At 44.2% G+C, this 17,670-nt stretch overlaps 1 protein-coding gene across 37 annotated transcripts in view; it reads left to right on the top strand.

Annotated features, from left to right (window-relative positions):
• The window catches only part of HIC2 (HIC ZBTB transcriptional repressor 2), an 89,944-nt gene extending 72,690 nt beyond the window's left edge, over positions 1-17,254 (top strand). For 33 of the 37 annotated variants that reach the window (XM_068910912.1, XM_068910917.1, XM_068910884.1 and 30 more), the window contains one exon: positions 483-3,179. In XM_068910912.1, the coding sequence (XP_068767013.1) occupies positions 519-2,231 (1,713 nt within the window). In that variant the 5' untranslated portion in view covers positions 483-518 and the 3' untranslated portion in view covers positions 2,232-3,179. Of the gene's footprint in view, positions 1-482; positions 3,186-13,012; positions 13,088-13,198; positions 13,227-16,725 lie in introns of those variants that run through there. The other 4 variants (XR_011135025.1, XR_011135026.1, XR_011135024.1 and 1 more) reach the window with 4 other exon arrangements.
• The last annotated feature ends 416 nt before the right edge of the window (positions 17,255-17,670 follow it).

Here is a 17,670-nt window from a genome sequence, read left to right as displayed (position 1 = left end):
TGTTACATGTCATTTTCTTAACCCCAGAGCAGTTGGGTGTTGTAAGAGTTCAACATGCAAGAGCCAAGAAATAAACTACAAGTTAAAGCAGGGAAGCTGCTGCTTATGTTAATTATTTTACATGCTCAGATATGTAGAAGGCAATAAAATAGGTGCTTTCTTCCCCCCCCCCCCCGCCTTCTTCTTTCTCCTCATCCTCCCTTCAGATTTGTTTCGGGGATTCTGTTGACATCTTTTAAATGGTAATTACAGCCAACCGTAATTCCTTTTGTAAAAAAAAAATAACCTGAAATTTTAGCATGAGAAATGCTCCTTTCTGTATTCCAAGCAGGATCGCAACTTGCAGGGATGGAACTTGCCCAGAGCTCCTTAGTCAGTGTCAAGCCTAACACTAGACTGCACTGTATTAAGCCAGTCTACTAAATGTAGACTTCTTCGAGTGGAAACAGCAGGTTCATACTTCTCGTCCTCCTGTCTTGTAGGTGGTAGAGTGAAGGTGAAAGGAAGAGAAGGTGGAGATGGAACTGCCAAATCATGCCAAACAACTGCTACTGCAGCTGAACCAGCAACGAGCCAAAGGTTTCCTCTGTGATGTGATCATTGTGGTAGAAAATGCCCTGTTTCGTGCCCATAAGAACATCCTGGCAGCCAGCAGCATGTACTTCAAATCCCTCGTCCTGCATGACAACCTGATTAATTTAGATACGGACATGGTGAATCCCACTGTGTTCCGACAGATCTTGGACTTTATTTATACTGGTAAGCTCTTAACGACTGACCAGCCCGGTGAACAGAACTTTAATGCTCTCCTCACCGCAGCAAGCTACCTCCAACTGCACGACCTGGCAGCTCTCTGCAGAAAGAAGCTGAAGCGGAACGGCAAGTCCTTCGCTGGCAAGGCCAGTGGCCTTGGTGTCGGGAGATCTGTCAGGAGTCAGAGACTTTCCACTGCTTCAGTCATCCAAGCTCGCTATTCAGGGTCAACCGAAGGGTTGAAGGGCTCGAACTCAAAGGAGTTGTCAAAGGGAAAGCTCTCCGATGATGAGGTCTTCATCAGCAGCTCCAACCAAGAGAACTGTCACTCCTTAAGCAGAGGAGCCAGTAAGAACGGCGGTGGGGGTAGCAGTGCAAATGGGAGCACCGGCGACCAGGAGTTAGGCCTTGACCTGTCCAAAAAAAGCCCGTCGCTCCCTGTTGCAGCCTCCCACGATGACACGCAGCACAGCGAAAGCCAGCATGGCTCTCCCCAATCTGCCTCAGCCCCCGCAGCCAACAGTGCCTCATCGTTTGACGAGTCTGGAGTCGGAGCCCCTCACAGCATGGCGGACAGCAGTGACCCCATGGAGATGGATCTGAGTGAAGAGTGCCACCACTCACTAACAGAGAGCAACCAGCGTAAAGGCCTCCGACACTCGTCCCGCAAGAAGGAGTGGATCAAGAAAGACAACGCCTTTGACCGGAAGGAAGGGAGTAAAGACAGAGATGAGGGTGAAGGGCTACCCAACGGTATTCTGCTGGGACCCTTGTCCAAGTCAGTTGAGCGAAGTCTGGCTGGGGCCTACGGTGCAGACCTACCATACCCATGTAAGGAGGAGGTGGAAAATGGCAAGGAGAACAGTGACGACAGTGGCCAGAGTGAGAGTGAGAGCGGCGGGCATACTAGTGCCAACTATGTCTACCGGCAGGAGGGGTTTGAGCCTGTGGCCTACGGTGACAACCTGTATGTCTGTATCCCCTGTGGCAAAGGCTTCCCCAGCTCCGAGCAGCTCAATGCCCATGTGGAAACGCACACCGAGGAAGACCTTTACATCAAGGAGGAAGGCACATACGGCGGCAAGGACGAAGCCGAGGATTTGTCCAACCCCAACCAGTCCTATGCTGCGGAGTCCCGGCCCTTCAAGTGTTCAGTGTGCGAGAAGAGCTACAAGGATCCAGCCACGCTGCGGCAGCACGAGAAGACTCACTGGCTGACACGGCCCTTCCCTTGCAACATCTGCGGCAAGATGTTCACGCAGCGGGGCACCATGACACGGCATATGCGCAGCCACTTAGGGCTTAAGCCCTTTGCTTGCGAGGAATGCGGGATGCGCTTTACCCGGCAGTACCGACTGACAGAGCATATGCGTGTCCACTCAGGAGAAAAACCTTACGAATGTCAACTGTGTGGTGGGAAATTCACCCAGCAGCGCAATCTGATCAGCCACCTGCGAATGCATACCTCTCCCACATAAGCCAAAGACTCCAGAATGAGCTTCGAGCCCATCCGCAGTGATTTACCTTTCTGTAGACTTGCTGCTTAAAAAAAAAAAAGAAAAAAAGAAAAAAAACAAACAAAAAAGGGGGCAACTCCCCATACTCTGTTCAGTCATGGGAGGCCTAAACAAATGTAGCTTTAACATTTAAAAAAAAAAAAGTTCCTTTTTTTCCTTTTTTTAAAAAAAAGAAAGGTCCACAGCCAAGCTGATGCATTTTGCCCAACCCTCCCTCCAAATCTTGGTGATCCAGCAAGAAATGCCACTTCTTTTCGTGCATGTTGACTTCATTTTGATTATTTGAAGCAGGAAGGGGGACCATGTGGAACTTTTTATCTCTGTTGGCTACCCCCTCCCTACCTCTTTCTTTTGCGTTACTATCACGCTACTAATGTCCTCTCTTAAAGCCAGACTCAGTAGAGGTATTTCTTGCCACTAAAAAGAAAATAAAGACCGTCTCCTTTTCAGCGGCCCAAGTAGCTGTGAAATAACATAGCATTGCATTGACAAGTGCAGAAGTTGTGTCTGTGGACCATCCAACAGGGTTGGCAGCCCCTTCTGATGCGGTGGGAAAGCCATGGCAATGGTGGAACCTATCACCCTGCCACGGGCGGGTGATGCGGTGGTGGTGACAGCAGTCTCCCTAGGCATGCACCGACTAGAGCGTTTCACTTTAAGAAATGGCAGTGCTTCCCTCAGCATCCCTCCTTCTTTTGGTTTTGGTCTTTATCCTTGGCACGCGTAACCACATGCCACCTTTTCCCCCCAAAACACACAAACCTCGTCTGCCTTACCCATGACTGAACAGGGACTGGATGCCCTGGGAATTTCTTTCAGTGAGCAGGGGGTCGTCTTTACTTTTCTAGTAGTTTCGTATGAATATTCTTTGCTTAGAGGTACTTGTTTTATTAAAGGAAAAACCATTGTAACGTTTATGTGAATGTTTGAACTGGAAGGTCTGAGGTTAATTCTAGGGTGGGTGGGTGGGGAAGGGGTTTGATGTAGGTTGGACTTGCTACAAGTTCCTTAGGTACTTTTTTATTATTTTTTATTTTATTTTTTGTGTGTGTGTATGTTTTTAGCTTTCCTCCCTCACTAAAGAACGAGTCTGTGTGGACAGACTTGTTACCTTTGCTACCTCTTGAATTCATGAGAACAATAAGATGGTTAGTGAAAGATTAGGCATTTTTTTTTCTCTTATTGTAAGTAATTAAATGTATAAAAGTAGAAGCTAAATTAAAGTTAAGGGATTTTTACCACCCTGTCCTTCCATCAAAAGTCAGCTAGAAAAATGTTAAAGCAAAGCTTGGCCAAAGACAAAGCAAAAAATACATGGAGCCAGAGGCTGTGCTGGCTGCTTGGACTGGCTCACTCAGCAGTCTCTTGGGTTTTTGTAGTCACTTTTAGATAAAAAAAACAAAACAAAACAAAAACAAAACTTCTCTGAGCTTTTTGGGCCCTTTCCAGCTTTGTTTATTGAATCTGGATACGATGGGGAGGGGAAAATGTGCCCCTCATCTTCCACTCCCCCAGCACATCTGGGTCAGTCTGCAAACACCTGGCAGGACAGAGGGTGAGGGCATAGCAGCCTATAATTTACTAGAATCCAGAGTGCAATAAGGTGGGGGAGAGGAGGAAAAAGCAAACCAAAGTGTTTCATATCCTCCCTTTTAGACAATTTAACACACGCACACAAAAAGTAAGAAAAAGGAAAAGAAAAAGAAACAAAATGTTCTTGCAACATCTGCATAAGACATCACAGCCAACAGCTGCTATTGGTTTAGGAGAGAAGACAGAGAACTTAGCCCACCGATTCTTGGCCCCCTTGACTTTGTTGGCGTGACCTTGTGGAAAGCTATGGCTTATTTCAAGCCTCCCGTGACTGTGGTGGTAAAAATTCACAGCCAGTAGAACCATCCCTTCTGAACTGAATAAGGTTTACACTTGTGTTTTTTCGTTTTTTCATTTTTTTTTCCACGCAAAACCAGTATAGTCTCCATGCGTAGGGTTTACCAAACCTCATGTTTTGTCTTTTTTAAAAAAACAAAACCAATTTTTTTTAAGTTCCGACCAAAAAAGAAAAAAGAAAAAAAAAGGAAAAAAGTGAGCATGTTTGACTAAAACAAAGAAATGTAAGCTTCATTTTCTATTGTTTTTTGTTTTGTTTTTGTTTTTTATTTTTGTTAAGGTAGACTAGTCCATAAGAAGTTTTTGGGTCAATTGAATGAACTGAGGAAACTGGAATCCAGGCTCCAAGCAATAGACAAACCAAACGGCGCTGAGCCTTGGCCTGGTGTCACGTTACAGGGAACAGGCTCGCCCTCGCCCTGCCCGCCGCGCTCCAGCGTGCTTCTGCTAGTGCCATTGTCTGTTTGCTCCTGAACTCGCCGTGAGTTGTGGAGCATGAGAGGGGAGCATGGACTTTTTTTTATTATTATCTTCTAACTGTGCTGAGATGCGCTGTTTTGGGGGGAGGGGTTAGGTGGGATTTTAGTATCTTTAGCACTTCCACATTTTGAATATATGTTGAATTTTTCTTCCCTTAATTCCTTGCCAAAACCCCCTGAGAATGTCCCCGAAATAGTCTTTGGTGGAGGACAGGGAAGGCCTTGCCATCTACCTTTTTCCCAGAGCAAGTCTCAGCAGGGCCCAGGGACAGCTGTGCAAGATTAGTTCCTCGGCACTTTTACCCTGCCTCCTGCTTTAACCTTCCCTCCAGCAATGCTCCAGCTGAGTTGAATCCCATGCTGGCTTAGGCTGCAGCCAGAGCAGAGCTCCCTTGCTGCCGGCTGGCTAAGGACCCATCAAATCCAGATTTTCAAAATGATTTTTAGCTCACTTCTAGAGAAACGCAGAGCGCTGCCCCTCCTGCTGGCGGTGCTGGATGCCGGCTTTCCCGGCTGGCTCGCGGTGCCAGGGCGAGCGTCGCCCGCCCGGGGAACGCTGCAGTTTGCCGAGGAGGCTCTGCTCCGGCCAGGGCCGGCACTGGGACCAGCGGGGGGCTCTGCAGGGCCCACCCTTGGGAAACTAGCTCAAGCTGTGACTGACTGAGCCAAGACATGGAGCAGCCCAAGGTGCAAAGAAGCACAGTGAGCTGTTTAGCAGGCAAATCACTTTCTCCCCCTTGTTTAATTCAATTTTTACAAGCATTCGTGTGGGTGATGTATCCTCTCCTTCCCACCCTCAGACCCTCTCTTCATTTGTTTCTTATGCCTTGAAAATCATTTTGAAGTTTCAGGACCCAATGCCATTTTTTACAATTTTTTTTTTTTTTTTAGGAATGTCTTTTTTATTTTATCCCCTCTCCCCCAGCACTTAAACAATACGACATAAAGTCTGTGTACAGCAAGAGTATTGTACAAAAGGAAATTTTGTTCTTTTTTTCAAGTAGCTGTGTAAAGTTGTGTTCCATAGATTGAGTATAAACAACATTTTCCAAATTGTGACAGTAATAATGAATAATAATACTCAAAACTTCAGGGACTGTTTAAGGCCTGCTTGGGGCCTAAACACTCAACTGCATTTGTACGACATAGTATTGTATCAAACATTTTTCTGTATTTTAATGAGAAAGCAAAACACTAGTTTCATATTTAAGATTTTAAGAGTTTTAGGGTGGGGGGGAGGGAGTTGCATTTTTGTTTTTTTAATTTTATTTTAATTTTTTTTGAAAAACACAAAGAGCCTCAAGAGGAATAAAACAATTTAAAAACAAACAAAAAGAAAAAAAAAACAAGAAGAGGCCAGGCAGCTTAAGTATATGCTTTAGTCACTTAGTTCCAGAATGTTTTCGGAATAACAGGAAAAAAAAAGATAAAATAGCAAAAGTTGTATAAAAATAAAGAAGCTCATACCCAAATTCACAAAACTATTTTTTAAACCAAAGCACATTTGAATGAGTATGGAACCTCACTTGGCTCAGAAAAGTACTAATATATTTATCTCATTGTTTACATAAACTTTTACAGTTTCAGACCTCAACAGATCTAGGGGCCAGTCAAAATTAATCTTTGCTTTTTCCATTGGTTTGTCTTCTGAAGGCTACCACAGCTTCCCCTAAATCGGGAGGGGGAAATCTGTGCCCCAACTGCATTCCACCCCTGCTCGGGGAGGCAGGGCAGGGCCAGAGGAGAGCAATTAGAAATGAGGAACGCAGGGTTTTTTTGTCTTCAACCCATGAGAGATGTTGCTGGGAGGGAGGTGAGGCATTCCTGGGAGTGCCCCTGTCCGGGCAAGGAGGTGGGTGGTCGGCTGCGCTGAGCAGGCAGTGCTCCGATAGACCTAAGACATTGAACAGAGTGTGTAGCCTGCCACCGCCACTGCCCAGGCCCTCGGTTTGCACCCGGGGGAGCAGGTGCAGGAGGTGGGGACAGTCCCCCATCTGTCCTACGGCAGCCCCCCTTTTCCTCAGACAAATGTGACAGGTTAAAGAGGGATGCAAGAAGCTCTGCAGATCAGAGAAGGTGAGAGCTGCTGTACCCAGCACATCTCCTTAACATTAGCCATGGGAGCTGGGCTGAGCTGTTTTCCAACCCTCTATTGCAAAGGCACCAAAAAAAAAAATTCCTGGCAAAAAACCAAAAGCTCAGCTCCGTGCATTTAGGGGGAGTTAGCAGGAGCCACAAAGATCACAGAAGACACCAAAGAGCTATTGACACGCAGCTTCTGTGAGGCTTTGTGGCTGCTGGAGAGGAAGAGCAGGCACACCTCGGAGCTGCCCCTCTGCACCGGACAGGGGCTGGGCCGGGACGACGGATCTCCCTGGCAGAACAAGGAGGTGACTTGGGTAGCTTTAAAGGTTTGGCGTGAGGGTGATAGCACAGATGTGTAACTTCCTTCTTACGTTCTGAATTGTGCTGGGGCCTGAGCCATACCGTTTGGACTGTTTGAGCCGCCTTTTAATTAAATAGCTGGATTGATTCACTCCAAACCTCAGTGTCAGGCACAAAAGAGTCCAACCAAAACCCTTAAGGCTTTCCAGGTAGAAACCTAAGCTTGATTTGCATGTTAGAACAGTCTAAAGATTACCAATGAAGATAGTTTGCTAAAATACCGCTGAAGCCAAAAAAGGATTAAAAAAAAAAAAACTTATAAACAAAAAGCTCCCCATAATTAGTTTTGATCCCTTGTAGCTTTTACCTTCTACACCAAAGCCACCTCAGACATCTGAGGGGGGGGCTGATGGAAAATGAAATATTAATTTTGCCTGGTCTTAATATCTAACAAAGATGGTGCAAACACTATTTGACAGTGTTGTTTTTGTATCAATATGTATGTGCAGTAATGAATGTATTTATTTCTCAGATTCTGTATGCACAGTTTTGCAATGTAATTCAGAAAGTTGCAAACACAAAGATGTGTCCGCAGGGTCTTCTCTACAGGATTTCAAAAAAATGAAAAAAATATATTAAAAAAAAAAAAAGAATCTCAGAGACTCTCAGCATAGCCATAAACCATAACCTGTGAAGACAATACAAAGACTGGACTTTTGTAGCTTTGCATAGAAGAGGAATTTATGTTTTGCTGTATTTAAATGTTTCCAGTTACAGTGTCATTCTTTTAAGATTTCTGTTTTGTTGGTTTTCTTCCTCTCTCTCGTGTGTGTGGAAAGCATTGTTTTCAAGCAGTGCAGGTTCAAAGTCTGGGTTAGCAGTATTTTACCGTGTCACTTCAGTTCTGAAAAGCAGGAGTATGGGTCTTGACCAGGGAAACATCCAGGGCACTCAATGAAACAAAATGTATTCTGAGGTGACTGCTAGCAAAATCTGGAGACTGTAAAAGTCATCAGAGGAAGGGCTGTGTGCTACCAATTGAAACTTGTGACTGGGACAAGTCTAGTGTGCCACCTGAAAGACCTGCTCTTTCATTAAACTCCCTCCCCACACTTTTCACCATGGAAGCAATAAGGATCGCAAAAGTGGGGAGCTGATGCCCCAGGTAGCTAGAGGAAGCTTCGTGCCAAACCCAACAGCTTCTGGGCCATCTTGTGATGGGCCCTGCAAATTATATTGAAGCATCAGACTCCCTATAATGTAAGGTGATTAAAGTCCCTGGGAAAAGCTGTATTTACAGAGCATCTCACTCCCATGCTAGTAGAGTTACCAGCTATGTGACCTGCTATTGCCTCCAAACTTAGCATAGAGAAAGGATGTTTGTTGTTTTCTGGATATATGCCAAATTCAGAAACTTTTCTAATCAGCTGGGCTGGAGTTAAGGGAAAAAACAAACCAAAAATAAACAAACAGACAAAAACTCTCTAAGTTTTTAATGGATTTGAGAAGATCTAGATTGTAAACATCTAGCTCTCCCCAGATAGCAGAAACGTTCATGATTGAGATGGTGTGTTTGAATAAACAGTTGTTTAAGCAAGAGTTTAAATTCTAAATGAGCACTGAACTGTGATCCTGAAATAATTAAATGGACATCTACCATTTTTCTTATTTCTTGTTTAAACTTGTTGATTTGCTCAATAAAATCCCCCCCCCCTTTTTTTTTGTAAAGCCCTGCCTTTTCATAAGCTTATTCTTGCACTCCAGAATTTGCCATATTCTTGAAACAGAAAAGTTAGGGGTTGCTTTCAATAGCTAAAAGAAGTAGCTTGTTGCAGTGTTTTAAGTCCCATGACACTTTATTGCAAGGGACAAACAGGCAAGCAGTAGTTGATTCTCAGTCCCTTTCCACTCCTTGTATTTTGCTTGTTTCAGGGTAGGGAAAGAAAGCAATTTCACCTCCTCCCTTTGATAATTTCCCATGCTACTCACTAAATTTACTGCTTTTCTCATAAAAGAAAAAGATTTGGGATCCCCTGTGAGGCCATGCCAGTTCTGCTTTAGGGCTCCTGGCTGGACCTCCTAGTCAGGAAGGCCTCTTCCTTTTAGGCCCCGTTCCTCTCTGTGCTGCAACAGAATTGCTCTTTATTCTGCTTTCCTTGTTCTTACTAACTGGACTTAAAAATATTGAATCATAAAGTGAGAGATAGAAATGCATTTTTTTATTCACTTGATGCCACTTCATTATTGTCTCTGCCTCTGTTACCATTCTCTTCTTCCTTTCCTTCCCTTCCTTCCCCCCGCCGTTCTTTTCTTAAGCATTTTGAAACCCAGCATTGAACACACAGGGATCAACGGATCAGTGTTTTTTGAACACAGCAGACCGTGTGGGATGCAGGAGGGAAGGTTTAAAACAGAATACTCCATGCTACCAAATTTGTTGGCAGTTAGGGGACACACTTCATAGTTCTTACTTTCCTTAAAGAGTGGGATGTTTTTTAAATTTTGCCATTCACAAGTAATCAATTGAAGCACCCAGGGCAACTGTTGCTCTGACTTCCACAGGAGTTTTGACTGGCTGAGGAAAAGTTGTCTGTGACGAAAGGACTTTGTTCTGGCTGGCTGGATATTCTTCCCTTTTTTATTTTAATATTTTAAATATAACTGTAAAAGGGATATTGCATCTCTCTCTTATTTTTTTAAGCCTTAACTATCACTCAGTCTAGGAGCCCTGGATGTTTCCTGGGGAGGGGGAGAGGAGGGGAGGGCAAGGGAAAGGCCAACATTCCTGCTGCAATATTCTGTTCATTTCCTTCAAGAGCTTGAATTCAGGTCAGAGCCACACATAGTTGTGGCTTCAACTCAAGTGTCATATAAAAAGATACAGAAATTATAATATGATCTCAGCATTCAGAAATTTGCAGTCTTAATGTACAGTGATGAGAAACTGTTATTTTATGATCTTTTCATTAAAAGCTTGATTGAAAAATTATATCTTTTGCTCTAGAGTTCACCTTGTTCCTACAACTGCCTGTGTCCACGTGTGCTCCTCCCCACATAATCATTTATTCTCATCCAGGGATTTGAACCTACTACTTCACGAAGCAGAAACCCCCGCCACGCACACATACGTAACCTAAAGAGCTGTGCACTGCTTTCCATGTTATGCACCTGCACGCTTTACTCAAGAGCCTAAATCAGATGTTTGTTAGAATATAAGAAGGGATGAGTTGCATGGCCTAAACAAGCGTGCAGTCATGTGCGGGCCATGGATAATGGAGGCATCAGAATTTCTTCTCCCTTCTGTGACTTTGAGCAAGCTGAGGCTGTTTCTGGAAAGCTACCCCAATGGATTTCTGCTCACATCCTAACCCCACTTTGAAGACTGTGTTTGTGAGAGATGGTAGATGGACCAGCTGATCCATAGATCCTCTCAGTCTGCTTGGGCTGTAAGTCTAACTCCCTACGCGTATCTCTGAGGAGTAGAGAAGCAGCTGAAGTAGAAAAAGAGTTTCCTAAATGAAGTTATGATTCTCCATCCATGCGGCAGTTGTGTAGGTAAAAGGGAAAACATTTCCAGAGGAAGATGGGAGTAAATAGTGACAAAAACACTCACTTCAGATTTCAATCTCTCAGACGTTAAGACCTAGACATTTTTCTTGGGTAGGTTAAGTGTGATCCTAGCAAAATAAACTGAAGTTTCCTTGGTCTGGGTTCTTAATAATATTTTCTGGTTCCCAGGCCACCTTTTTGGATCTAAGAGTCCTTCAGCTAAATATACTATATATTTAGCAGCGCCAAAATTAAGTACCTTCACTAAAATGCACAAGCCAAGCCTAGTATTTTGCAATGATTCCCTTTGTCACACTAGTCAGCACAATGGTTTTGCTGGTTCTCCCGGAGCCTCTTGGAATGCCTTAATATGCAGCAGGGTAACCCTGGCTTTGAATTCATATATTTCTTTTTTTTTTTTTTTTTTAAACACAGTGGTGACTATATTTTAAAGTGACTGACTGAAGGAGCTTCAAGTTTAGTCAGTTTTCTGACAGGTTGCAAAGTCAGCAGCAGTGGTAAGAAAATCATTTTTATTTGTCCTTGGAGATGTGTTTTACCCAGCAAGGTTAAAGAGAAGGACAAAAATGAACAGCAAAACAGATGAAGAGCTACAGAAAACCGGCAGCTGGTTTTCAACAGTTCAGCTGTGGTAATGAGTCTGTACTCCTCTCCCAGCTACCAATGTCCTTTTTTTTTTTTCAATTCTTCTGGAAGTTTTTGCTTACTGGCACCCATGCCTCTGTGGCATGAGTGGTTTCCAGCATAGTTAATGGATTGCCTGTTCTGTTTTACTTTCTTTGCCGTGTGGTCAGCTCCTTTTCATCTTATAAGATCCTGTGACAACTATACAAAACTCTTCATATAATAATTCACAAGTGAAATGCAGCTGCCTTTGTGGTGGGACACTGAAATATGCACAACTGAACTGCACAACTCAGGATGTAAAGGATACCAGATATGTCTGGAATACCTTGGAATTTGTATTTTCTTTCCTCTGCTTTCATTGTCCCCATTTCTTCATAGGATTATTCTCCCAAACCCACACTTGCTTTCTCTCCACTGCCCTACTGTCTCTTGAAGAGCAAACAGACATCAGATCAAATATTTGAATAATAGGTTTGTATTTTTGCTTTTTTGCGGGAAATATACTTTCATCAAAATTAGAACTGTTTAAGGTAACAAAACTTATAATTTTTGTTTCAGCCACTGTTGAAATCCCATTTTGACACTGTTGAGTAGATACTGATGTAGAATGTTTGTTTCTTAAGCGCTCTGATTAAAATCTATAAATTAAGAAGTTAGAAGGAAAGGATATATATTTTTAAAAAGAATAACTCAAGGTCAGTATAAGCCAAAAGACTCATTTTGTGAGTTATTCTAAAATATGCCTTCATCTTGTTTTGGATCGAAAATAAACTTTGAAGCACTGGAGCTTTTATCTGCAAGTAATGCCAAATTTTCAACAGCTCTAAGAATGCTGAAGCTATTACCAACTATTAATTTTGCACACCTATCTGGGTTTTATTTGTCTGAATGTACTAGAGAAATTGCCCAGGTTTAAACAAACTGATTTTGTGTGCAAAGCTGGATGTGTATCAAGTTTAGTGTGACCTGGCTTAAATCAGTAATAACTAAAGCTAGTGCATTTGCCTTAGCAAAACTCATTGTTCTTTGTCTGTAAAGTACTTTTTAAAGTGGTATAGGGACAAAAATCTAAGCATGCCATTTTTCTCATTTTCCTCTCTTCTCAAAATATATTATATATACTCTCTCAGAACCTTCTCAGTAAAGGGTGTGTGAGAAATATCTAAGAAAAGGCTTTTTCTTATTGGGGTAGGAGTCACAGGCTGAGCTCCTTGGGCAACATGAGCTACCTCCCCACAGTCACCAAGAAGCTGCGCCTGGAGAAGCCCAGCTGATGGGGCTCCAAGCTGGCTGTTGGCACAAGAGCTGTTTGGTCCCTTCCACCTTCTGTGTATATGCAGTCCCAAGCTCCCAAAATGCCTAAAACTCAATTAATGCAATGCTTGCATCTGGTTGGGAGCTCAGCTCCTAACTGCAAAAGTAACGCTGCTTTAATCCATCTCTGCACCTACATATTACTGCTTGCCTAGGGACACAGCTTGCTTTTGGTAACGCTACCGTTTCTTTGCACTAATTGCCTTAAGACTGTGTTCTTTCAGCATTTGAAGTCAACACCCCCTTTGATGCTCACCCTGAGGTACCTGTATTCCAAAGCCTGGGCCAGAGGGCCAGAAATACTCCAGAATTTGCTATTTGGGCCAAAATGGCTTCCCTCTGCACTCCTTTGGGAGCTGCTCTTGCCTCGATTCTGCACTTTCCTCCCTCCCATAGGTCATCACACCACATCTTCATTCTTTCCCTTCATGGGCTCTGTAGCACTGATCTGTTTTGTTGGTTTTTTTTCCTCTGCAGCTGTGCTGTGTCTTAGTGACGAACACTATTGGAAACTGCTGCAGAGCAAGGTCTGAATCCATATGTTTCGGCTCGGTAGGTTGAGCCAGTTCTAAGAAAGCACGATCTCCCTGCAATTGCAGTGCATCCATGGCCCCAGTACTACACAGTGAAAAACATTCATCATACTGTCTTCTGCTGTTCCAGGTGCTAAGAAGAGAGGCCAATGTTGCTGGTATGTATCAGCCTAGGAGGTGATTGATGGTCCTGCCTATTTCCTTTGCTTTCTGCCTCCTCAACATTTTGCCCCTTCCCTTTAGTTTCTTGCTTAGTTACAGGAAAGAGCACTAGGAGAAGAGAGATGTTGCTGGACTCTTTCAGCAGAAGATAGTAAAATTTTTCATAATTGGGCTCTGGACAGTGAAGGCCTAATTTTCCCTCTCTGCTCACATTCATCATCTCCTTCTTGCACACAATAATTAGAAAAAAAAAATCTAACAGAACCCCATATCCCTCTCCTCTGGCTTCAAACTCAGCTTCCATGTTAAAGCCACACAATCATTTACTTTTGGTTAGACATTTTGGATTTGATACAAATCAGGGACTCTTCCAGAAGCCTAACTCAAAGCAACCAGCAGACAAAGCTTATAAAAACATGGCAATGGCTTCCCTTGATTTCAGAGCGCAGCGGTGGTAGAGTAGACGCTAGCTATAAGTTTACATGCTCAGCCTCCTTTCCCAGCAACTACAGGTGAGTGAGGTTTGCATATGTGTGCATTGTCTAGTTGTTTGGTGTGCACCTACTGCACTGTATGGGATCCGACGATTGAGATGCAGGAACCTGAGCGCTAGGCAGGAATCCAGCTCCACACCTGGGCAGATGCTGCTATTTTGTAGCACTAGCGATCTATGTGCCTTTACTGTAACCGGCCTGGCCATTCAAATACCACCTGGGACTGGCTGGACAGACATAACTACAGCACAGTGAAGAGGGCCACATCACCACGATGTCACTTTTCAGCCTCCCAGGCAGCCCAACATCACGCACGTGACAAATGTGCAGAACTAAGGTTCTGGGTTTCTAGGCCTGTGGTCATCAGAGTCTCTCACTACCCCGCTGCCTGGCAGCAGCCTCCTGCCAACTCCAGCTAGCCCTCTTGCCACAATAGCAGCCAAAGGCCAGCCAGGGAAGATTGCACAACCAGGCCTTGATCTGTATTTTCCACTGCTCAGCCAGAAAACCCCTCCTTTTTTCCAGCACAGCTGTTTTCCATCTCTGCTCAGGAAACATGCCCTGTTTTTGATTCCTGGGTCTTGCTTTATGAAGCAATCATGGGCAGGCTGTCTGGGTGGAACGGGTCACAAAGTGGCTGTGGGATAGCTTTGGATTCTGAAAACCAACACAGAACAAAAGGGAGCTTTGCCAAGGCTCAGGTGAGCCTGGGGTCAGCACACAGACAGGCTACTGACGCAAGCACGAATGCAGGGTTTTCTTTCTCTGGGCCATGGTGTTTGAACTCCCCCCTCCCTTTTCCTCTCCTGCCTGCTTGCCACAACCTTTTCCTTGTCAGATCCACATTTCAGTAATAACAGGCGGTGCATGGGTGATGGTGTCATTTTTTTCTTACATCTTACTCTTGCAGAACTTCTAGGCCAAGTTGGTTGCCTCTTCTAATGTCCCCAGCCTTGTGTGGCTAGGGTAATAAGCTGCCAATTTGTCCTCTTCTCGGCACCTTGGCTGACGGTATCACGACATGCAGCTTGCAGCCCTACCCATAAAGACACTTAGTTCCCTGGCGCAAAGGATGGTGGGATGGCAGATAGAGGGGTGGAGGCCTGGGATGAAGCACAGACCTGGATGTATTCTACTCAGAAACATCAGCAGTTAGAAACACCCTGGCACTGCATTTCTTGGCTCTCCCCCCAAAACACTGGAAAATAGCCAGCTCCCTGGTCATATCGACCTGGAAATTAACTAGCTTCTTTAAGGGTTAAGGTATTAACATTAACACCATCTATAATAACAAAAAATAATATGGCATGCAAAAAGGTCTGAGTTACAGCTGCTATGGGAGTCATACCTTGGCTATTCTGAGCCCTGTATATGTAAAGTGTAGTCCTGTACAGTAAAGTCTTGTAAAGTACAGTTCCTGCTTGCCTTTAAGCTGGAATAGATAGAAGGGACAGTTATGATGAACAGCCTTAGAGCTCACAGAAGACATGCTCCGGAGCAGGCTTTGAGATCAGCAAGGGCAGAACAAATGGTGTTGGGGGCTGACCACTTTTTCCTCTTTCCTCCCAGACTGGCAGAAGTAGTAACAACTTCTAAGGCAGAACAGCAGGGCACTGTCACTGGACTGCCCAGCTGTGCACCCAGGCAGAAGGAACAGACAGAAAAAGGGAAGGGAAGCAGAGTCCCATCTCCTTTTCTTCTACAAATTTACACTTGATCAGTTCCTCTAACTTGTTTAAGAGTGTCTGCACAAGATACATATTGCCATAAAATGAAGGATTCAAAAATCAGTTAACTGAACCAGTGCTGTCATCACGCGAGCCACAGCCAGCAGCAGCTGACGTGGGCAGCAACTAAGGAATCTTCTGCTATAGCTCCTTGTTTGCTTTCAGTGGGAGTCTTAGTTTCAGGGATGGGGATGCGGGTGGGAAGTAGAGGAAGGGAAGGAAAGCAAGCAGGCTCGGATATCTCCAGTACCGCATTACAGTCCTGCCCAACAGACAGATGTAGCCTGCTCTTCCAGTCCTGGATCGCCTCTGAGCAGAGCATCAGATTGTGCAATAGCAGTTTAGGATGTGTACAAATACTGGCAGGAGGACGAGATGTCAGTTCACAGTGTAAACTCTGACCTAGCCTGGCTTCAAGCCACTGATCACAGTGGTGAGGTGCGTATACGCCAGGGCTTGTCACATGCTCCCAGTAGACTCTATGCTTCTCAACAAGGTTTGTCAGGTTCTTCCAGCACTTTGCTTTATATGCATACACACAACATAATCTATGAGTGTTCCTGTCCTCCCTCTTTCCTTTGAAGGCAACAAAGGGGAGAGGGATCTCCATTGCTTTAGAGAGAATTTTGCTTAATCTCCAGAACTCCTATCTCACAAGACGAGTATCTTCCAAAACTCCTGACCACTGTGAACACCTTCCATGGAGGGACATTAACTTCCCTTGATTTGGTTTGAGTGCCTACCTACTCTGCTTCTGCTTTTGGCTGCACATTACAGTTCTGCAAACTATCACGCTATAGAAGACCTCTGACCACAAAGTCTGGGCTATTTCTTGGTCCATGGCAAAACTGAAATACAAGTAAAACAACAATTTTCAGAAGGATCACTCCTTCTGTCAGTGTCACATAGCCCAGTAGTGGCTCATGTGTGGTCTGTGGGGCACATCCTCCCAGCAACATGGCCCTTTCACACCCTAAGAACCAGTGAGGCAACATTCTTGAGCAACAAAGAGAAGCATGACACAGTGGCACATAAAATGAACTTGTTAAACTTCTTCCCTAGCCATATTCTTTCTGCTGGGCACTGATTTAACCTTATCTCCAATGCTAGCACCTTGCTTTTACCTTCATCCCTATTTCCTTAAGTAGCTACTACAGTTTCATTTTCTTTTGCAGGAGACACAGTTAAAGAAGTTTATGGAAAGCAAATACTTGCTTTGTTATGATGCCAAAGGTCAGTTTTTTAACTCTTTTTTTTCTTTGCTTTTTTTTTAGTCTAAACAAGAGATGACATACCTTTTGAAAAGCAGCTTTCCTGGGGGTGCTTGTGCCCTGAAAACATGCACCTGGAAATTCCAGTGCTTGAGAGGAGCTGTAAAAGATCAGTCCTTAAATGTTCTCACTGCACCTGGGGAGCTAGAAGACGGATGGGGTTCCACGCTGAGAGGCCTCAGTCTTCCCTAGAAACAACAATTCAGAATGGGTCAGTGCTGAAATATAAGAGCAGACTAAAAGGGCAGGCTCCTTTTCCTTTAACAAAATCTCTTGGACAGCCTTCCTCCACCTCTCAGTAGAGTTAAGGAGGCTATGATTTGATAACTTGATTTCAAATTATGCAATATACCAGTATAGGTAACACATCTCTTAACACCACAGTGATGGTACCTGGCCAGCAGCACAAAGCAAAGCTTCCCCAAACCCTCTTAATAAATAGATCAACCCCTAAAAGCTTTTGTATTGGCTTGTTCCATCTGCCTCATTGAGCCTGGAGAGAGGATAGTATTAAAGTGCATTTCTTTCATATGAAGCAAAGCCTGGCACTTTCTACTGTTGGAGAGCACTAAGTTCTTCAAGCAGCCTTGGGGTTCTTGAAGGGAGGATCTGTGAGCACATATGAAATGATGTGCAAGCACAGTATGAAGCCTGTTATAAAAGCCAGAAAAGTTTAAGCTGTGCTGGCCTTCAAAGGAAGCCTGTTCTGGGCAGAATTAGATAACATGGCATCTAAACCAGGACTGCACATGTCACTTACAGTGATGGAACTGAACATATATTAACTATGCAGGGGGAGGGAAAATTTCAGAAAGAGTCCTTTATATCTACAAGGCTTCGATCATTCATTTAGCCTTTTGTGCCTTGGTACCTGCTACAGCCAAAGCACTCCACTAGGCAGCTGATGCCAAGGGGATGGCTGCTTTAGAAGTGTGTGTAGCAATAGGT

Source organism: Struthio camelus, chromosome 17 (assembly GCF_040807025.1).
Source record: "Struthio camelus isolate bStrCam1 chromosome 17, bStrCam1.hap1, whole genome shotgun sequence".
Classification (NCBI taxonomy): domain Eukaryota; kingdom Metazoa; phylum Chordata; class Aves; order Struthioniformes; family Struthionidae; genus Struthio; species Struthio camelus.
Note: the sequence above shows the minus strand (reverse complement) of the source record. Positions and strands in the feature narration are given on the sequence as shown.